This window comes from Chrysochloris asiatica, unplaced genomic scaffold (genome assembly GCF_000296735.1).
Source record: "Chrysochloris asiatica unplaced genomic scaffold, ChrAsi1.0 scaffold00108, whole genome shotgun sequence".
Classification (NCBI taxonomy): Eukaryota; Metazoa; Chordata; class Mammalia; order Afrosoricida; family Chrysochloridae; genus Chrysochloris; species Chrysochloris asiatica.
In genome coordinates, this window is record NW_006408626.1 from 8,145,110 (window position 1) to 8,166,242 (window position 21,133).

Genomic DNA, 21,133 nt, shown 5'->3' on the forward strand with positions numbered 1-21,133 from the left:
GGGTATCTAACCTAATTATGGACAGAGAACCAAATAGGTATGCTTTTTAAATCAGCTGAGATTTATTTTGTGACCCTATGCCTTATTTATTTTGTTTATTTATTATATCTAATAAGTGGAGAATAATCTTCATTATACATATGAGATACAAAGAATGAGAAGGCCCTATTTGGTGGGTACAACATCCATATGATACACATGTGCAGTAGATAAAGTCTGAAAATTGTGCAGTAATTTCCTTACTAACTGTTCTACATGGTTTCTTTGTTAATTTCCGACCATGTCAAATTTCTCACAAGGATGGTGAATTCATTTATCCTCACAATAATATTAAACCTTTCTGTACATATCCTTAGGATAGTTTATAAGATATATACAAGTTTAGAAATGCTATATCTTTCTGATGAATAATTCATTCATATTTTCTTTACCACAACCCACTTTTGTCTTAATGTTCTTTTCTCTCCATTATATTAATCTAGTTACTCCATGATACATATATTTCTCTTATATATGTTTTCCCAGCATTGCATTTGCCTTTCCCAATCATCCCAGGGGCATCTCTGGCTTGGGAACAATTTTCATGCTAATTTTTTGGATACCCATTCCTACACCACAAAGATAATATAAATTCTGAGCCAGAATTTTTTATTTCAAAAGGCAGATTTTTTTTTTTTTTTTCCATCAGTATTCTGGCAGATGAAAGCTTTTCTCTACCAGTGAATGGATGCCTTTAAAATGCCCGATTTCTATCCTATGGTGCTGATTTTGTCTGAGGACTTAACTTCTATCTCACTATCACCTATAGGCACCTAACTATGTAGGTATGTTCCAGAGCTTTAATTTACCAAGATCCAGAAACTCTGAACACCAGGAAACTACAGCGTCAACTCTCTTACTTAATTCTCTGATTTTCAATTGTGTCTTCATCGCTGTTTCTGCATATCTGACTTGCTTGTTTACCAGGTGCTTTTAAAAAATATTTTTCTATACTAAAGAGTCCTGGTAGCACCATGCTTAAAGCTCTGGGCTGATAACCAAAAGGTTGTTGGTTTGAATCCAACCTGGTGCTCTGCAGGAGAAAAATGTGCCAGTGTACTTCCATAAAAATTACAGTCTTGGAAACACAAAGGGGCAGTTCTATTATTTCCTTACAGAGTGGCTATGAGTCAGAGTTGTCTTTAAAGGCAATGGATTTGTTTTTTAGTTGTTTTTTTTTTATTGTTACACATCTTTTACAATTTCTAGGTACTATTAAGGAAATTTTTATTATTATTATTTTTAAATTATCTTTTCTAGTCTAAGGCTTTTATTGACCAGAAGCAAGAAAGGTCTATGGAAATTCATTCACACAACTTCTTACTCTGAAGCAGATGCTATGTTTACATTAGTTCCTTCCAATTGACAGAACTTCTTCTGTATCCAAAAATGTCATGTTCAAATAATGATATATTAAGAAGTGCTGGTGGTACTGTACGATACACACTGGCCTGCTAACCACAAAATTGGCAGTTCAAACCCACCAGCCTCTCTGCAGGAGAAAAATTAGATTTTTTTTTTTTCTTCCTGCAATGATTTACAGCTTCATAAACCCTATACAGGGTTGCTATGAGTTGGAAACAACACAAAGGCATCTAGCAACAACACAATATAGCAAAAAAATCTATTCCTTTATATTCCACATATGATTTTTATCCCAATACGTATTGTGTTATATTACTCCATCTCCATATATATATATATAGCTACTCTTTGGGGTAGGGGGGCACAGAATCTACTTTCCTTAACTTAGTAAAAGCAAGATTATTACATCTTAAGTTTTAAGAATGAATGTCAGTAAAATCCTGGACAAAGTGGTGTTCTGATGACACACCAAATGTTTTTTCAATTACTAATCCGAAAACCCAGTACTATTCTTCATAGCAATAAGAATACCAACCCTACTCTTTGCAATTTATACTACAGGAATAATTCAGTTCTCTGTATTATAATCTATAACAACAACTATAAAAAAATGACACAAATATCCTAAACAGGAAAGACCTTTGAAAATTAAGATAAAATGTGTGACTATGAAAACTTAAAAGAAATAGATGCATTTTCCTTTTACATGAAGATAATGAAAATGAAAAAAATAGAATTTATGATACATACAATGTATGTACTTAGACAAGACGTACATTGTTTATGGGCAAAATCTGAAAGAAAAACATATAAAAGCTAAATTATGCAGGAATTGGGTTAGGCAGTCTCCCTACATCTGCAGGTTTGAGGAACTTCAACACAGGCTTAGGTAAACCTGTAATCTTGGACTTCTATTCTTGTCCTCAAAACCCTCAAGGGCTGTGGGACTGAAATATAAGGACTTGTCTTCTGCTAGTGCTGTATCTTATAACTTACAATTCTTGGAAACTGTCCCTGCCTCATGAATTTTCAGAAATTTGAAGTGGATTAGAATAGTTTAGAAAAGTACCCAAGAATACACTAACTCTCTTCCTTTAAACCGACCAAGGAAGAAGATGTAAACTAGAGATAGTCCTGCAGTTCTTGTAAATTACTGTAAAGTCCTGCAGGACTATCTCTAGTAAATTCCAAGGAGGATAGCTGGCACTTCCAAGTCAAAATAAATACTAAAAGTAAAATAATTAGATATCTGAGGTTTGTAACCACCATAACAGAAAGTTAACAACTAAACACATACACCACCTTCACTAAGTATATTGCAGCACAGAGTACAACAATTTTAAATGAACATGATAATTAACCTCAAAAAGACAACTGAATGTAGTAACAATATGAAATAAAACCAGAAAACATGTTTAAAAACATTAAATAGATATGGAAAACATAATAATTGGAATAAATACACTAGTAAGTAGAACAAGTAGATACATATAGTTTATAATATATGGATACCAATGAAGAATTAAAGAAAAAGACAGATTATTAGATTGATATAGTATTTTGTGAGACTCACAGAAGAGGACAAAAAGTAAAAATATGAAATCAAAACTAAGAGATATGGTGACTATACGTACTTTTGTACATCCCAAAAGAAGTAGAAAAATCAAATGGAGGAGAGAATATAATTGAAGACATATTAGTAATTTTTCCAGGAAAAACACACCTCTATATGCTATAATTAAACTTGGAATCAAGAAAAAAAAAAATCTAAAAGTTGCCATAGTAAAATAGCAGATCATATACAATGGACTAAACTCAAAATTGACACAAAACTTTTCAAAAACACTCGATACGTGAAAGTAAAAAAAAAAAAATTCTTAAAGAAAAATAGCTAAGGGGATTTCAATCTAGAATGGTTGGTAACAAGGAATCGAAGATAATCTAGATGTTAATCACTAATGTCACGGAAATATTAATTGTGGTGGATGTCCATTTTGAGATATTATATGGCACTTAGAAGCAATGGAATACATGTATATATGGCAACATGTCAGTTAAAAATTATCTTACTCAAAACAATTCATGTTTTCTACCTCTTCTGCTTCATTTCCATTCTCTTCCTGAGTGATGCATTAGATGGGGCAAGATCACATTGACACTTCTGACAGTAGCAACAGAAGATAATGTCACAGTGGTACACAGCAGGAGGTTAAAGCCCATGTGAGGTAAGGAAGGGATTTAATGGGTAGGGTGAACTAGCATTGGGTTATCAGCATCCAAGCATGAGAAAGAGGACATCCAAGTACATGTGTGTTTGTGTGCTGTGTGTATGTGTAAATAACAGAGAGATTGAAAGAAAGTGATTGAAAGAGAGAAAGAGGCTGAATGTGGGAGGAAAGCATCTACCAGGAACAATGGTATAATGCAAGAAATCAGAGAAACAGAGTGCAAAGAGCATTGCATTTAATACCTGAACAACACATACTGTTGGAGCCTGAGCATGGTGAAAAAGTCAACTATATGTCTGGTGGTGGGAGGGATGAGGCAGAGGAACAGTTTCTTGTGGGGCAATGGCCTGTCACAGTTACCAAACCCCAGTGGAGTAAGGAGGGCATCCATGTGGAGGAGGCGTGGCTGACTAGTAAGGCATCTGGAGAATTGACAAGTAAAAAGAGTCAGATAATGGGAAACAGATTGTTACTTCCTAAGAAGGGAGTTAGAAATATGTAAAGAGGAAAAATTAAGTTTGATGAATCTTCATTGTCTTCAATAGCTGAAAATAAGTCAAAAAGTATTGCTACTATGGTTCCTTTTCATACATACATGGGATTATTCCAAGAAAAATAGTGACTTAAAGTAAGTCACTGCAGTCAGTGGATGGCTACACATGAGTTCTCTTAGTAGCACACATGTCTTGGTCTAGTTAGGCTGCCTTCAAATAAATAGTCCAAAGCAGTAATATACAGCAGGATAGTGGGGCCAGTTATAGTCAAGCGAGAGAGGTCAGCTGAAAAGCATATAGAGAGTGGTTTTAGAGATTTCAAAGGAGTAATAGTAATAGACTTTCTCAAAGGACACTGGATAATCACAGGGGCTTTTTAGAAAATGTTTTAAGAAATGTAAAACTCCATTGGTGAGAAAATGACCAGAAAAGTTGTCCTTAGAAATGTTTTTCTCCAACATGACAATGCACCTGCTCATTCTTTGAGGGTAGCAAGGGGTGTCAAAGGAGAATTTCACTTGGAAATCTTACCCCATGTACCCTACAAACCTAATCTTTTCTCTTCAGACTTCTCTTTGTTATCAAAACTCAAAGACCATTTCAAAGGAACAGCATTTGAGTCCTTTGAGGATGCCAAATCTGCTGTTTTGATGTGTAAATAAAAGAGCACAAAATCATCTGGAAAGGGTTTGTTGTTGTTTAATGCCACTGAGTCAGTTCTAACTCATAGCAAGCCTGTATAGGATTTCCAAGAAGCATTTGGTGGTTTGAACTGCTGGCCTTGTGGTTCACAGTCCAGTGCTGAACCTACAATACCACAAAGGGTTAGAGAGATGGAAATATTGCTTCCAGAAGTGTGCAGAGCTAGATGGAGGATATGCAGAGAAACAATCGTGTCATAGAATGAATTTGGTCTCCCTCCACACTCATATGTGTCAACTTGTAGGGGTCATGATACTCAGTGGTTTGGCAGTTAGGTAAATATGCAATGTAGCTGTTATAAGGGTTATGTCAAAGAAAATATTAGTTTGGTGCCTGTTGGTGTATCAGTAACTAAAAATACATTCAAAGAATAATAAAGGTATGTCAAAATAATACAGATTGTAAAAGCCTCACCTCACTGTAACCTCTCAAGGAACTTAAAGTTGCCTTGAAACTGAGCAAAAAATGAGCAAGGCATTCCTCATTAGTTTTAACTACAAGTCCAGTTCCATGTGAACATGTCGGGAAAGACTATCAGTCTTTGAACCGATAATGGCCAAGAGTCTTCCAGAACTGCAGAAGCAATGGTACAAATCCACATATTCAATAAGTACCAGATTGCTTAAATAAAAGTTTCTTGAGATATATCTTGAGATATAGTAGTAATTAAAGAAAATGAAGTTGCTTAAAAAAACAGCCCCAAAAGAGACAGAGTAACTTTAATAAAAGACTGAAGATCATTTCTAAGAATAAAATGGAAACACAGATGCCATTAGAATGAAATATTCAATGTAAATAAAACCAAATATCTATCAACCCAGAATTTCATACCCTGTGTGGCAGGTAGATTAGCAAAATAAACTTTGTATATGTTATTAAATTAAGGATCTTGTGATGAGATGCATATCCTAATTTATGCAAGTTGCTGTTGTTAAGTGCCGTCAAGTTAGTTCCAACCCATAGCAGCCTTGTGTAGGGTTTCTGAAGAGACACTTGTGGGTTTGAACCATTGACTTTGTGGTCACCCAAACTTACAGTCCAATGCTTATCCTATGACACTGATAGGTCCAATATAATTACAAGTAGAGACAGGAAAGTAAGAGAGAGTGTAGAAGATATTATCCAGCTTGCTTTTAAGGAGAAAGGGGTCACAAGCCAAGGAATGTTGGTGATTTTTAGAAACTGGAATGCAAGGGAAAACTGTCTCTCCTAGAACTTCCAGAAGTATTGCAGTCCTGCCAATATCTTAATTTTAACCAAAAAAAAAACACAAAACAATCTCATTTTGTATTTCCAACTTCAAGAATTATAAAGTAATAAATTTATATTATTTAAACTGCTAAATTTGTGGTAAAATTAGAGTGATAATGAAAGAAATAATATGCCAGTGAGAATATGTTTTATGCTCAGGATAGTTTGAAAGACAACCAGGTATTCTGAGACTGTGCTATCATCAAAATCTCAATATAGAAAATTCTGAAAGAGGTACTCCAACCAGAAAGGAAGTGAGTTGTGATGGAATTCCTTAGATGGAAGAAGAAATAGAGTCAGAAAGTAGTAAAGTATTGAATAAAAGTATTTTATAAAAAAATATAAAGTATTTTGGAGTAAAAAACAAATAAGAATGACATACAGTGAACAATAAGAAGGAAGTCAATATAACTGCTCTTACGGGGTCCTGATGTGGTGCTGTGGGTTAATGTGTTGGCCTGCAAAGCCGGTTTGAACTGCAAGGTTGGTGGTTCAAGCACACCAGATGCTCCTTGGAAACTTTGTACAGGGTCTCTATGGGTCAGAAATGACTTGATAGCATTTCACAACAAGTGTTCCAAAGTTTTTGTAAATTCTGGAAGGAGGATGTGATAATTCAGGTTTTGCTTAAACTTGGCTGGCCAGGATTCTCAGCGATTTAGCAGTTAAGAAGGGTAATCACCTCCTGGTAAGATCTAATATGATGTAATCATCTCCCCTTCCCCATGAGCTGATATAGTCAGCCCTGGTCTAATGCAATGTGTTGTAAATCCTCACTTCTATGAGACCAGATGCAATTTGCAGGATTAGATTGTATCTGGAGTCAATGTCGTTTGAGACATAGCAGAGATTAAATATGCAAGCAGAGCTCAGAGGGACCTATTGCCACCAAGAAAGAAAAGCCAGGAGTGAAGGAGTGCATCCTTTGGACCTAGACTCTCTTTATTGGGAAGCTCTTTGATCCAGGGAAAGACTGATGCCAAGACACATGGAGATCTCCAAGGAATACTGTGCCTACAGATGCTAAAAGGAGACATGGACCTTTCTCCAGAGATGGCAATGTGAATTTAAACTTCTAACATCCTAAACTGTGGGAGAATAAATTTCTGTTTGTTAAAGTCACCCATTTGTGACATATCTGTTACAGCAGCTCTAGATCACTAAAGGATAAGGTGTTTGTAAACATTAACCTTGGGTGAGTTTTAATTTCTCATGTAACTCAAAAAGAATACAAAAGTGTTTATAACGTCCAAGAAATTAGAAGGAAAATATAAGAACAACAAAATGTAATCTAAAGAGAAAAATAAAACAAAATGTGACATATTGAGGAAACCCAATATAAGATGAAATCTATAAACATGAATACATTATTTATCACATTAAATGTAATTAATCAGATATTCCAGTTAAAAAGTGATCCTGTTGCATTAAAAATGATGTAAACTATTTTATATTAATAAGATTTGAAAAATCAGAAAGCTACAGAAAGGTTTTAAGTGCAAGCATATAAAAAATATAAAAGATAAAATCAAAGAAAGATAGTATATCTGAATTAACATCAGGTCCAATCAAATTTAAGGCATGATAAGATATAAAAAGGTCACTTGATCTAATAAGTGGTCCAATAGGAGATATATGATATATTGGAATTTATGAGCAGTTAAGAAATTTATTTCAAGATATATAAAGACAAAATTAACAGAACTACAAGGTAAAATAGACAAATCTACACACACATTATGAAGGAGATTTTCACAATTGTGATAAGGAAATAGAATATTTGACCTTACTGATTAAATACATTTAATCTAGGTGGACGTATTCATATTTGGAGTTTTACACTTGAAGTGGATACAGTACAGTTTTTCATCTAACACTGATTGCATCCCGGTCCATAAAGAAAAGACTTCAAAGAGCTGGAATTATATAGAAAGAAGTAAGAACTAACAATTCTAAAGAAAGCCAAAGTTGCTTATAATTTATTTGGAATGAAACCATATCACAATGCCAAGAAACATATGAACATCAAAGCCATGACAGAGACAGGGAGCAACGAATCCATCATAAGCGGGACTCTAAATGTGTTTTTACTGAGGAGATGGTGTTTACCCTGCATCTTAATTGTGTAGAGGATATATACAGGGGATTTACTACTTTGAGATACAAATATGTGCAATCTACTTGGATAATACTAACTAGAGCAATAGGTAGAAATATTAGATATCTGAAACGAATAGCAGCATATAGAATGAGAAGGGCAGTGAGTAAATATTGGCAAGATCTAAGTTAGCAAGTGACAACACCAGCCCTTTATGAAAAACATGAATCATCAAATATGAAGCTATAAAGGCAGCATAAGCTCTCATGAGTTTATCATACACAAAGTTTAGCTACAGCTTCTCTAATTCGCAAGAAGTGACAGGTATTTGAAAAATAGTTTGCTAAAAGTATAGAAAGCTAGAATAATTTCTAAGAAACACCGAAAAATTGGAAAACACTTGTTAAAATAATTTTGCTTTAAAGTACATATAATAGTTGTCTTATTTTTTGCAAACAAACATAAAACAAAACAAAACAAAAAACCCTAGACTGAATTTAAGCTATATCATTTGTTCCCTATAGTCAAAAGCGTAGAGCTAGAAAGATGGAAACTTGCAGAGTTCAGGGTGAATGACAGATGTGTGTCACCCTCAGTAACCCAATGTGTACTCCCTAGGAAACAGAGAATTGACTGTACTTTCTGTGGACTTTGGACAATAGGTTTCCCACCTATGTTCACTCTGTTTAAGACCCTTGATGAATAGTCTTTCAAAGTGATTTCTGAGGCTTTTTTTGTTTCCCTTTTGTCCAAAGACTTCAGACTGGCAGCTCATGAAACCTGATCTTTAGTTCTGCAGATTACTCTGTAACCAGCTTCCAGCTCAGACTCCCGGTTCACTGTGCAATTGGCTGCCTGAAGAGTGCTAATACCTGGATGTCACTAGTGCAGTTTAACCCATTGATTAACCAATTGCCCTTGAGTTGGTTCCAACTTACAGTGACCCTACAGAACAGAGTAAAAGTGTCCCATACGGTTTCCAAGTCTATAATTTTTATGGAAGTACATTACTATATCTTTCTTCTGCAAAGCAGTTGGTGGATTCTAACTACTTTCAATTATCAGCCAAACACTTAAGCACTGTACCACCAGGATTCCTCACTGCTCAGTTTAGTGATTTCTAACTCTTAGCTTGAGTTCATCATTTATCATATGTCTTTCTTTTTTTAATTGTGTTGAGTGAAGGTTGACAGACAAGATCATCAGTTTTACATTCCACAAATCATATGCTTAGTTTCATCTCAATGACTGCAATGCCCTCCATGCAACAACAGCTGTCCCATTTCCTCCCTATATTTACCCATGTACAAATATCCTCTTTCAAACTTTTATATATTCGTGGGATTTATAAATATATCTATATCCCTCTCTCCCTACCATACCCATCTGGCCTATTTCTGTCCATGCATCTACACACAGAACACTGTTGTTCCGAGGTTATATATATATATATCACAATTTATCGATATTTCCTTTGGGATCCTGGTGAGTCACTGCAGGTTAATGCACTGGACTGCAAGGTTAGTTTGAACTGCAAGGTTGAGGGTTTAAGCACACAAATTGTTCCTCAGAAACCCTATACAGGATTGTTCTGAGTTGAAACTGACTTGACAGCACTTAACAACAACAATAACTTTGCTATCCCCTTTAGTCCATGTATACCTTCTTGTATCTTCACCTATCTTTGTCATTCTTCTGCCAACTTCCGTTTTCTTGTATATTGCCTTCCCCCTTCTTGTACATTACCTTCCCCATCACCCATGTTAACATGTGTCTACTCTCTAGCCAGTAAATTACTCTCTTTTCCTTCCCACCCCTGATAACCATCAAAGACTATTTCTTTTAGTAAGAAAACCTTTCCTTGAGTTTTTACAATAATGGTCTCATACAGTATTTGTCCTTTTGTGATTGACGTAGCTAATTCAGCACAATATCCAACATATTTATTGTGTTATGAGGTATTTTTCAGATCCATCATTATTCTTCAAGGTTGTATAGTATTTCATTGTGTTATGTACCAAAGTTTGTTTATCCACTCTTCCACTGATGGGCATTTGGATTGTCTCCATCGTTTTGCTATTATGAATAGTGCTGCTGTGAACATCGGCGTGCATCTATCTACTTGTGTCCTGGCTCTTACTTCTTACGGATATATATCTAGTAGAGGAATTGCTGGGTCATCCAGTACTTCTAAGGAAGTGCCACACCATTTTCCAGAGTGGTTGAACCATTTTATAGTCTTACCATCAATGTAGGAGGAACCCAGTCTCTCTACAACCTTGTCAACATGGTTTTTTTTCAGTTTTTTTTGAATTTTTCTATTAAAACTGATGTGATTTATTTGTGTCATTGTTGTTTTCATGTGTTTTAATGTTAGAATGGCTAAATATTTTTAACATTTCTTCATATGTTTGTTGGCTACCTGAATGTTTTATTTGGTGAAGTGTGTTTTCATGTTCTGTGCCCATTTTTAATTGGGTTGTTTATCTTTTTCTTACAGAGCTGTTGTAATGTCCTATAAATTTCAGAGATAAGTATGTCTGATATGTCATTGCAAAAACATTATCCCCAGTCAGTTGGCTCCCTTTTGATTTTTCTGTTTTTGTGAAATCTCTTGTGGTACATTAGTATCTAATTTTTGGTGGTCCCTCTCATCTATTTTGTCTTCTGCTGTTTGTGTGTTTTTCAGTAATATTGACACTGTAGATATGCCATGTATCAGAGCCCCTAAGTTTGTCCCTATTTTCCTCATTGATGATCTTCATTTCTAGGTTTTACATTTAGGTCTTTAATCTATGTTGAGTTTTATTTTTGAATATAGTATAAGCTATGCATCTCGTTTCATGCTTCAACAAATGGATTTCCAGTTTTGTCAACATCATTTGTTGAAGAGACTATCTCTTTCACATTTAATGTATTTTGGGCCTTTGTCAAAGATCAGCTGACTGTACATTGATGGATTTACTTCTGGGTTCTCAATTCTGTCCCATTGATCTTTGTATCTTTTGTTATACTAGTACCAGGCTACTTTAACCACTGTGGCTGTGTAGTAAATTTTGAGATCAAGGAGTGAGAGGCCTCCAACTTTGCTGTTCTTCTTAAACAATGCTTTGCTTACCCAAGGTCCCTTTCCTTTCCATATAAAGCTAGTGACCATATTTTCAATCTCTTTAAAGAATGATTTTGGAATCTGAAATGAATTGCCTTATACCTATAGATTGTTTTGGATAGCCTTGATATTTTCACAATGCTATGTCTTCCTATCCATGAGCAGGGTATATTCTTTCATTTTTGTAAGTGTCTTTTGGTTTCTTGAAGCAGTGTTGTGTAAGTTTCTTTGTATAGGTGTTTTCTCTAGTTAGATGTATTCCAAAGTATTTCTTCTTTTGGGTGGCTACTGTAAATGTTATCATTTTCCTGATTTCCTTTTCAGAGCTATCTTTATTAGTGCATAGGAATCGAACTAGAAAGAAACTCAACAGAGACACCTACAGAACTAAACAACACAATCAAAGGACTTGATTTCATAGATAAGTCATTCTTAAAGTGGTTTACTCACTGAACATTTTTGTATTATGTATATCAAATCATTACATACACATGCATAGAGAAAGTATCTATGTACACTCATAATTATTTCCTCAAATGTTCTTTTGAACATTGACCCCCATGTTGATACCCAAAAACTATTAATGGTCAGCTTGTCCTCAAACAAGTTTACAGTTATCTTATTTTGTAGGCTTACAAAGGAATTATCTTTTGTGATGTTCAAAAACTCTTATGAATAAAGTAGATCATCAGTTTCTGTGTGTATATGTGTGTGTCTCTCTCTGACTTTGTCTCTATACGTTTATCACCTATTCATTTTTTGTGTGTGCTTTTTTTGCATTGGCTCTATTCTTAGGTTGATGCTTAAAGTAGACCATACCTTAACTCCTGGACCTTCTCATGTGTACAGACATTGGGGCCACTCTGAACACATGGACTCACTCACATATGATTAAAAATTGTATTAGGTTCAACTAACATTTTTTGCTACCAAATACTTCTTAAAAACCTAAAATTGCAATCAAATTTTAGTATAGTCACAGTTTTTAGAAGATGGTAAATTTAAGACGCTTACAAATCTAAGCTGAAAAAAATGCTATAGATGAAATTCACAAATAGCTGCTAAACAACTATAAACATAGAACTTCAAAATATATCTTTAATGTAAAAAATAATATTAACAGTCAAATATTTGATTATTCTAATATAATTTAATTTTCATCTGAGAATATGAAGAAAATATGCATTTGAAAGGAAGTACTAATTCATTTTTGTAAAAGCTTGCCATCGTTTTATCATGTTAACTTTTATGCAACACAGAAACAGTCATTATTTTTTTTCCAGCATATTAGGAAAGAAACTGGCAGCATGTTAGATAAGGAAGATATTCTCTAACATTCACATAATATTTTTGGTGCATAAAAGTACTCAGATATAAATCATAATTTTGATTCTCACAAAATGTGAGAAGATAGACTATTCTAGTTACTTTTTCAGAAGTAGTCATAGAAACTTCCAGAAAGGATGAGCCATATGAGTGGTCATGGAGCTGACCTATGGAATGCCAGCTACTGGAGGCAGAGTAGTGATTGCAATAAGTTAGGGACTCTGAATGTTTATTTAATTTATTAAGATTGAACTTACATTTGGTCTTTTCCAAGTCTAGTGCTTTCCTTACACAGCTAAACTAGTATTATGATAAAATGTGGTAACTACATTTTTTTTTACTAAATAGGGTCCATGATGAAGCTCTGGTGGTAGAGTGATTAAGTGCTCCCCTGCTGACTGAAAGGTCACAGGTTTAAACCCACCAGTTAGTCCAGAGGAGACATATGTGGCAGTGGATTTCCATGAAGATTATCATCTAGAAAGCCCTATGGGGCAGTTCTATCCTGTCCCAATTCCCTATGAGAGGGAATTCACTCAACAGAACTAACAGCAACCAAATGATTCATGGTCACTTTGTGAAGCTCAGAGTAGGAAACAAAAACAAATCAAAGCAAAGCCAGAAAATTCCTTGAGGGCTTCTTTCTGCTTTGAGGACATAGAATTGTCAGTGTTTTTTTTTATTTTTTTATTTTTCCCACTCACCTCAATTGACAATCAGTTTGGAAGGCTCTCAATCTGCATGAACTTTGAAAAGCATATTGTGCATCCTCTCTAACAAAAAGCAATCCTGAATGTATACAGATTTTGTTTTTTATGCTTTATCAAAACATGTGTTTGTAATGCTTTTTTGTCAAAGAAATAAAGCCTGGGTAGTTGAACCCTCAGGTTTAGACACAAAGGCAAAGTCCTCCAGTTGTACTTCACAGCAACTAGATAACAAATTTAACAATATGTAAAGAGAATCTATTCTTTAGAACTCTAATGCTGGGGCTGGAGGCAGAAATAAGATGCAGTTCATAGCTTTCATCCTGCCACAGGTAGCTTAACTACTTCAGTTTTATTCTATGTGGTCCAACAAGGCCTGACAAACCGAGCTGCAGTACAAGAAGCATCTCTCAGGTGATGATGCATAAAGTCGAAGGGATTTTTCAGTCAATTGCAGGAATTAGGCTTTAATGCTTTATACTAAAAGACTTCATATCCCAGACAGCTGACTGCTATCCACTGAATCTTGGCAGGCAACGAAACTGCTGGAGCTGAAACTGGGAAGCTTTGTTAAGCAGATTTTCATGAATGCACAAAATGCTTTATTTGTAAAGCTACTTTTCTTTGCAGCATTCCATAATGATTTCTTTTTTCCTTTACTAATCTGTCGGTGTGGTCGATTCTCAGTCTTTATCAAAATTACTTTCCAAAAATGTCCCTTAACGGGCCACTGAAGTGAACTAAACACTTACCTAAATAAAAGTGAGTATTTGAAAAAAGAATAATCCTAAACATGTCAATCTATATAATGAAGAATGATCGCCATGCTTACAAAAACTACAATGCACACAGAGGTACATTAAATACTTTACCATAACTGGGAAGACTGAGAGGCCTGCAGGCATCATTATGGGTAATCTCTCTTGGTGAAGAGATCAATGTTGCAACAAGAGACGCAGAGACGGGCTGCACAAGTAGAGAGGTAAGGTTTGATCTGCTTTGTCGGAAGCTTCCATCTGTATTCAAAGGAGAAAGGAACCAAATCCTTAATAAATAATAACTAAAAACACTTGAAACAAGTTCTTTGCAGTGTTTTAATTCTGAGCAATATGTTTATACTTATTTATGCACTTTTATACTATTACTTATTAAAATGATTTGAGGTATTTCATAATTTAAAAAATCAGCCCACATATAATTATAAATCCTAGTTTAAGATTACAGACCACATACATGACTAGTTCAGCAGTAGGGATGGCTTGGAAGCAATGCTGTTTATACCGCAGAAATCCAGACAGTGTTAGGAAGTAGCAACAACAGTTATCTATTAAAGTAGGTAGGTAGTAGGGACTTGAAGGTTTAATGAAATCCAGGTCCAATCACTCAGTCAATGAGGGTAACTGTTCTTCCTGCCTGCACTTAGTGGAAAACTGACTTGAGTCTTTGAACAGGAAGACATCAGATACAATGAAGTGTAAGAATCAGTCTTTAAATGGGGTAGCATAATAAATGCTGAAAATTTGTGGATGTTTTCTTCTAGTTCATTCCTAGAATCTTTCCTCAGGCAGTGCAATAGAAGAGTCACCTGAGTAAATAGGACTGGTCAAGAGATAATAAATAAAAGAGTGAAAATTGGAGGGTATACAAATAAAACTCATATAAGACATCTTACATTAACATCTATCTGTTTATAAATCCCACTTATCCAGAGTACTTCAAATCAATCAAATTGTTTTGCCATATTGGAATATGAGCTCTGAGTCAAGGGAAATCCTTGGGTGACATCTATGCACAATAGATTGAGTGAGGAAGAATGGAGGAGATCCGGAGTGGAGGACAGGGAGATCTCCAAGAAGAGGAAACTCATGGGGATTCAAAAGATGTGTTAATGTCCTGAAAGAATATTTGCAGTAATTTCAGTGAATCAAGATTTGAAAAATTGGTAGGCAGGCATAAAAAACAAGAAATCTATACCACAAACAAGTATTTGCTTTAAAGTAAGCAAAGGCTTGTTCAGGAAATAAATATCATTTTGTATCATATGATACAATTATATAATTGATATGAATAAAATTTCACATCTGATATGAATAATATTTCAACAGTCATAATAATGTTGTTGTTGTTACATGCCGTCGAGTCAGTTCCAACCCATAGCAGCCCTATACAGGGTTTCTGAGGAGTGGCTGGTGAACTCAACCACCAGCTTCTCAGCTCAAATCGACCTTGCAGTCCAGTGCATTAACCCACAGCAACATGCCAGGATAATATAAATAATAGCTGTTGACCCAATCACCAAATTTATAAGTTTTTTTGTGGGGAGGAATAAAGACAAAAGGGCAAAAGTGTGGTACACATGTTACTTGTGAAAGAAAATTAAAACTTTATTTTACATTAATAGTAGATACTTGTTTTAATTTTCTTCACTTTAAGCCTGAACTTACATGTGAGTAATTTATAGTCTTTTCCACAGTCTGCACCTGGCATTGTTTTGACTGATGATAATGTGAACTCTTTTACTGTCCCTTTTCAATAGATATAGTCAATTTGATTTCTGTGTCTTCCATCTGGTGAGGTCCATTTGTGTTGTCTTTTATGTTGTTTAAAAATGGAATTTGCAATGAACAAGTCAATGGCCTCGCAAAATCCTAGCATGGTAGCTCCAACATGCTATCACCAAGGACATATTTTCCAACTACAGATCCTTTCTCTTTATTTCTAACCTTTGTAATCCAATCCACCAGGAATTATCAATATATCTTAATTGCATGTTTGATCAATTTCAGACTGAAGAAGTTGGTAGAATTCTTCAATTTCATCATCACTGGCTTTAGTGGTTGGTGCACAAATTTGAATAATAGTTGCATTAACTGGTTACTGTCCTATCAAAAAGGAGCTCTGGTAGAGTAATGGTTACGAATTGGGCTGCTCATCTCAAGGTTGGCAGTTCAAAACTACCAGCAGTACTGCAGGAGAAAGATGAGGCTTTCTGCTCCCATAAAGATTTACAGCCTCAGAAACCCTGTGCAGGGTCACTGTGAGTCTGAACTGACTCAGCGGTACTTAACAACAACAACAACAACAAAATCCTATCAAAGACAGCATTGTATTTCCAGACAGATCTTTCAATGTTCTTTATGATGATGAATGTGAGGTCATTCCTCTTCAATTTGTCATTGTAACCCTAGTAATCTATATGGTTGTTACCAAAGACCAAAGTCTCAGTGTAAAGAAATGAAAAATCCTCACCACTCAACCAATAAATAAATAACATTAAATACATGGAAAAAAGATTGAAGTTCTTAGACTTAATTTTACTTGCATCAACCGTCAACACTCACAGAAGCAGCAGTCAAGAAATCAAACAACATATTGCACTGGACAAGTCTTCTGCATGAGACCTCTTTAAAGTGTTCAAGAAAAAAGATGTCAGGTTGAAAACTAAGGTGCACCTGATCCAAGCCATGATATTTTCAAAAACCTTATATGCATGTGAAAGGTAGACAATCAATCAATAAGACCATAGAAGAATTGATGTATTTGAGCTATGGCATTGGAAGAGAATATTAAAAATACTGTGGATTGACAAAAGAACAAATCAATCTGTGTTGGAACAAGTACAGCCAGAATGCTCCTTAGAAACCAGGATGACCAGACTTTGCTTCTTGTACTTCAGACATACTTTCAGGAGGGACCAGTCCCTAGAGAAGAACATCATGCTTGGTAAAATAGAGGGTCAGTAAAAAAGAAGAACCCCAACTAGATGGATTTGCAAAGTGGCAGCGGCAATGATCTCAAGCATAGCAACGATTGTGAAGCTAGCACTGGACCAGGAAAGTTGTTTCATTCTGTTGTTGATAGGGTCCCTATGAGTTGGTACCAATTCAATGAAACATCACAACAGTATAACATAGTAGAAATAATCTAAAAAATGATGAAGTAAAATTACAACCATGCTATTTGTTTAGGGACAGGGTGGTAAATAACAACTAAAAGTATTAAAAGTCATAGTTTGCTTTTGTGAGCTAGAGGGGAGAGAGAGCATAGACAGTTACTTCTATTTTTAAGATCATGAATTAAGTATTATAGATATATCTGACCATTTAAATTGAATTCATCAATAATTTTGAATAAATTAAAAAAATGAGAGAACAATTATGATGAAAAATTTAAAGAAGGGTACATAAGTATTCAGAGTAAAGTAAGCAGAGATAATAAACTACATGATGCTTAAGGAAACAGCTAAAAATACATTTATTCTGTTTATCTATTTGTACTGACTCTGAAAAGGAAATATACAACAGATTGACTTTATCAGTCAGCCATTAATGTTTTTGAACAAAGTGCTATGTTTTTCAGAACCTTTATTAGGGAAAATAATTGCTAAAGGTTTTCTCAGAATTTCATTTGATATGATTCCAGGGGGTACACTGCACTCACCGATACTGGTAACCAGGCTCCAGGAGGAACAGAATAGATGAGAAAATATGTTACAGAAGTGTTTTCTTAATTTATCATTTAGAAAGCCACAAGGCTAAAAATGTCTATGGCAGCCATAGAAAACATGATTTTAAGAAACACTAATAAAGATTTAAGCTTTGTTATATAAGCAAATTGCTGATCTCATCATTGTATTACTTCTTCTAGGCAGATATAGAGCAGCTCATTTGGATGGCAGACTAGTCCGTTGTTTCCCAACCATTTCAAACTGACTATATAATTTATTTATGGTGTGGCGCTGTGGGTTAATGCACCAGACTGCAAAGCCGTTTGAACTGTAAGGTTGGCAGTTCAAGCTCACCAGCTGCTCCTTGGAAACTCTGTACAGGATCATTACGGATTGGAACTGACTTAACAGCACTTCACAACAACAACAACAACAACATATAATTTATGGCACCCAAAGCAAAATGAAAATGATGGCCTCTCTAAACAGTATGAAGAATTTCAAGACTGTGATAGCAGACCATTAAATCGAGCATAAGTACCTTTCTGAGAGGGGCACTGTAGGACTGCACAGGTAACATGCCTTCATACTGAAGATACCCATAGTCATACAACAAAATGGGTGAACAGAAAGGGATTTCAGACAACAAATGGGCTGCTCTCAAAAACAACTGAGCTCTGTGTCCCCTGCTGTTTGTAGCTGGTTGGTCATTAGGCCACAGTAATTAATACCTTGAGGCATAGACAATGTCTGCTGTCACATCAGCTAGAAGTCTTGCTATAGCCACCTCATTCTAGCTTTCCCACAGTTTATTTTCTCCATCATCAATTACCTTTGACGTTGTTAGTGTGCATGGGAAAGTGAAACTGTATTAATGTGAAATATGAAGTATTTTGTTATCCTGAAGTTTTCCTGAGATGTTGAATGCTGACAAAATTCTTAAAATATAGTATGATCTCACCTCTCACCAGTTCAAATTCATCCAATGAATTCTCCTTACCTAAGAGTACTGGTGTGGTCCTGTGGGTTAATGTGCTAGACTGCAAGGTCTGTTTGAACCTTGAGGTTGGTGGTTCAAGCTCAGCAGCCACAATTTGGAAACCCTATATAGGGTTACTATGAGTCAGGACCAACTCATTGGGAATTAACAGCAGCAATAGCAAAGACTGAGCCCTTTAGCTTGTCATTCATATCTCCCACAAACTCTTATCAACTTATCTCTTTCACAGTATTTCCTATAACTCATGTTCATTCATCTTATGTTAAAGTCTTAAGCTGCTCCCCTGCATATACTATGATTGACATTCTCCATGTTTTTGCTTGGAGTCCTGGTGCAGTGCTGTAGGATAAGCACTGCACTGCTAATCATAAGGTTGTAGTTTAAACCCCCCAGCCACTCTCTGAAACTCTATCCAGGGTTGATATAAGTTGGAACTGACTTAATGACATTTAAACAACAAACAATGTTTAACTTAAGCCATTCTCTTTCCACTCTCATTGATCATTTCAAGCACCACATGTGTCTCAAATACACATTTCCTTCAAAGCTGAATTCACATTTTACTTTCTCCATGAAGTTTTAAATGATACCCTCAGTTCTATGAGAGCTCCTCTTCCTTTTTCAATTTCCATCTCTTAAATATGTACCTTTTTCAGAGCTTGCCATTTCTAATTAGATATATCATTGTGGAAAAAACATTTTGTTTTTCTCGCTGAGACTCTAAATTCCAAATCATCTCACTGATTCTCTGAGGGGGGAAAAATGGAGCTGGACACAGTTGGTCAATGGATAAATTAGAATTTTATGTTTGCTGTATTTTCATTCCTTCTTCCTAACTACCACCCTTTCTAGCAGACATACAAATAGATGTTCAGAGCCCCTTCATTTCCATCAACTCACTGATAAATCTTGCTTTAAAATTGACATCTACAAAGTTAAAAAAAAGTTTAATAAGACAAACTCTAAGATATATTTATCTGTTTATAAAAATCAATACTGTATTCCTTTATTCTCCCCAAAAGTCAGTCAAGCATATAAAACAAAACATTTTTAAAATGTTAAACATGACACTTGCTTACTATTGTAAAACAGACACTTGAGAGGGAAAGAAAGGAATATCTGGAAACATGATTATAGAAAGCTTGTAAACTTGTCTTTAGCCTATAACAGATTAGAATACCTAAACGGGGTACTAAAACTTGCCCAGTGTAAGAGGCTTCTTGTAGAGCCTTTGTAGAGTATAAGACCTTAAGTGGAATCCAGATCCCCATCCAGAACCTTCTAAGATGGGAAATTCCCACTTGAAAAGACAAACAGACCGGGTTGGAGCAGCTAGAAGAACAGAAGATACTTCATTAAAGAAAGAAAGACCAGCAGGAAAACGCCGAAACAATAATGGCAGTCTGATTGTCTACTACAAGAACAAGCAAGTTGGTCAGCAGGGAGCCATCAAGGTAAGCAATCAAATCCCTTCAGGACAAACCCCCTTCCAAGACTGAAACTCAAAGGGAATACACGAGCAGGCATGTCAGCTTGCTGGTGACAATGTTGGTCTACTGGTGAGAGGAAGTGGGGGAAAAAGCAGCAGTGAACAAGTGGGCTGAGTCTGACCAAGTTACATAGACCCCCATTGACCTAGAGTATGGTGAGAGCTGGTTGGCCTGAAGTATGGTGAGACCTGGGGACTTCTGAGCCCATGGACAAGGACATGGCCACAGAAGTCTAGACCTGAGAGTGAAGTGTACAGTTAATATGAAGTGAGGAGAGATACACAAGGGCGCCCAAACTTGCAGATAGTATGCACTGGACATAACTTCAATGGCTGGATGTTCAGAACCCGACTAGAGGAAGGAAAAGAGGGGTAATTTTTTTTTTTTTTTTAAAGAAAACAAGTGTAAATCACTACAATCTGATGAACTTGAGCTATACTTATGGATGTAGTAGCTTAAAATGCCACCAAGAGGGAAAGAATTTTTATAGTAAGGATCAATCCCATCCCCTTTGTAAACAGGGTTGATAGGAATGAGCAACTTAGACATTGGTTACCTAAAGGGGTGGGGCATCTGTGAAGGCATGAAGTGACTAGCTTACAAGTTTTCAAGAGGGGGTTTAGATTCAGTGCATATGGGGGAAGGTAGAATCCCCACTGAGTGGTTTTCATCCTGTCTAGAGATGGGGACAAAACTCTCATGATTCAATAGTGAGCAATTGTTATCCTGACTAACTGTGATTGTCACAATTATAAATGTAGAAGTTTTATAGCAAAAAGGGGTGAGTGGTTGATCTTACAATCCCAGAGCAGAGGAACCTGGGACCATCAAGGGAGAAGAGTGGGAAAAGTAGGGTCTCTACCCAGAGAAGTGGCAA

At 35.7% G+C, this 21,133-nt stretch overlaps 1 protein-coding gene across 1 annotated transcript in view; it reads right to left on the minus strand.

Moving 5' to 3' along the window:
* NAALADL2 (N-acetylated alpha-linked acidic dipeptidase-like 2) overlaps positions 1 to 21,133 on the minus strand; it is a 1,210,105-nt gene that overhangs the window by 599,252 nt on the left and 589,720 nt on the right. The window contains exon 6 of the mRNA XM_006867720.1: positions 14,192 to 14,335. Coding sequence (XP_006867782.1) covers positions 14,192 to 14,335 — 144 coding nt within the window. The remainder of the gene's footprint in view (positions 1 to 14,191; positions 14,336 to 21,133) is intronic.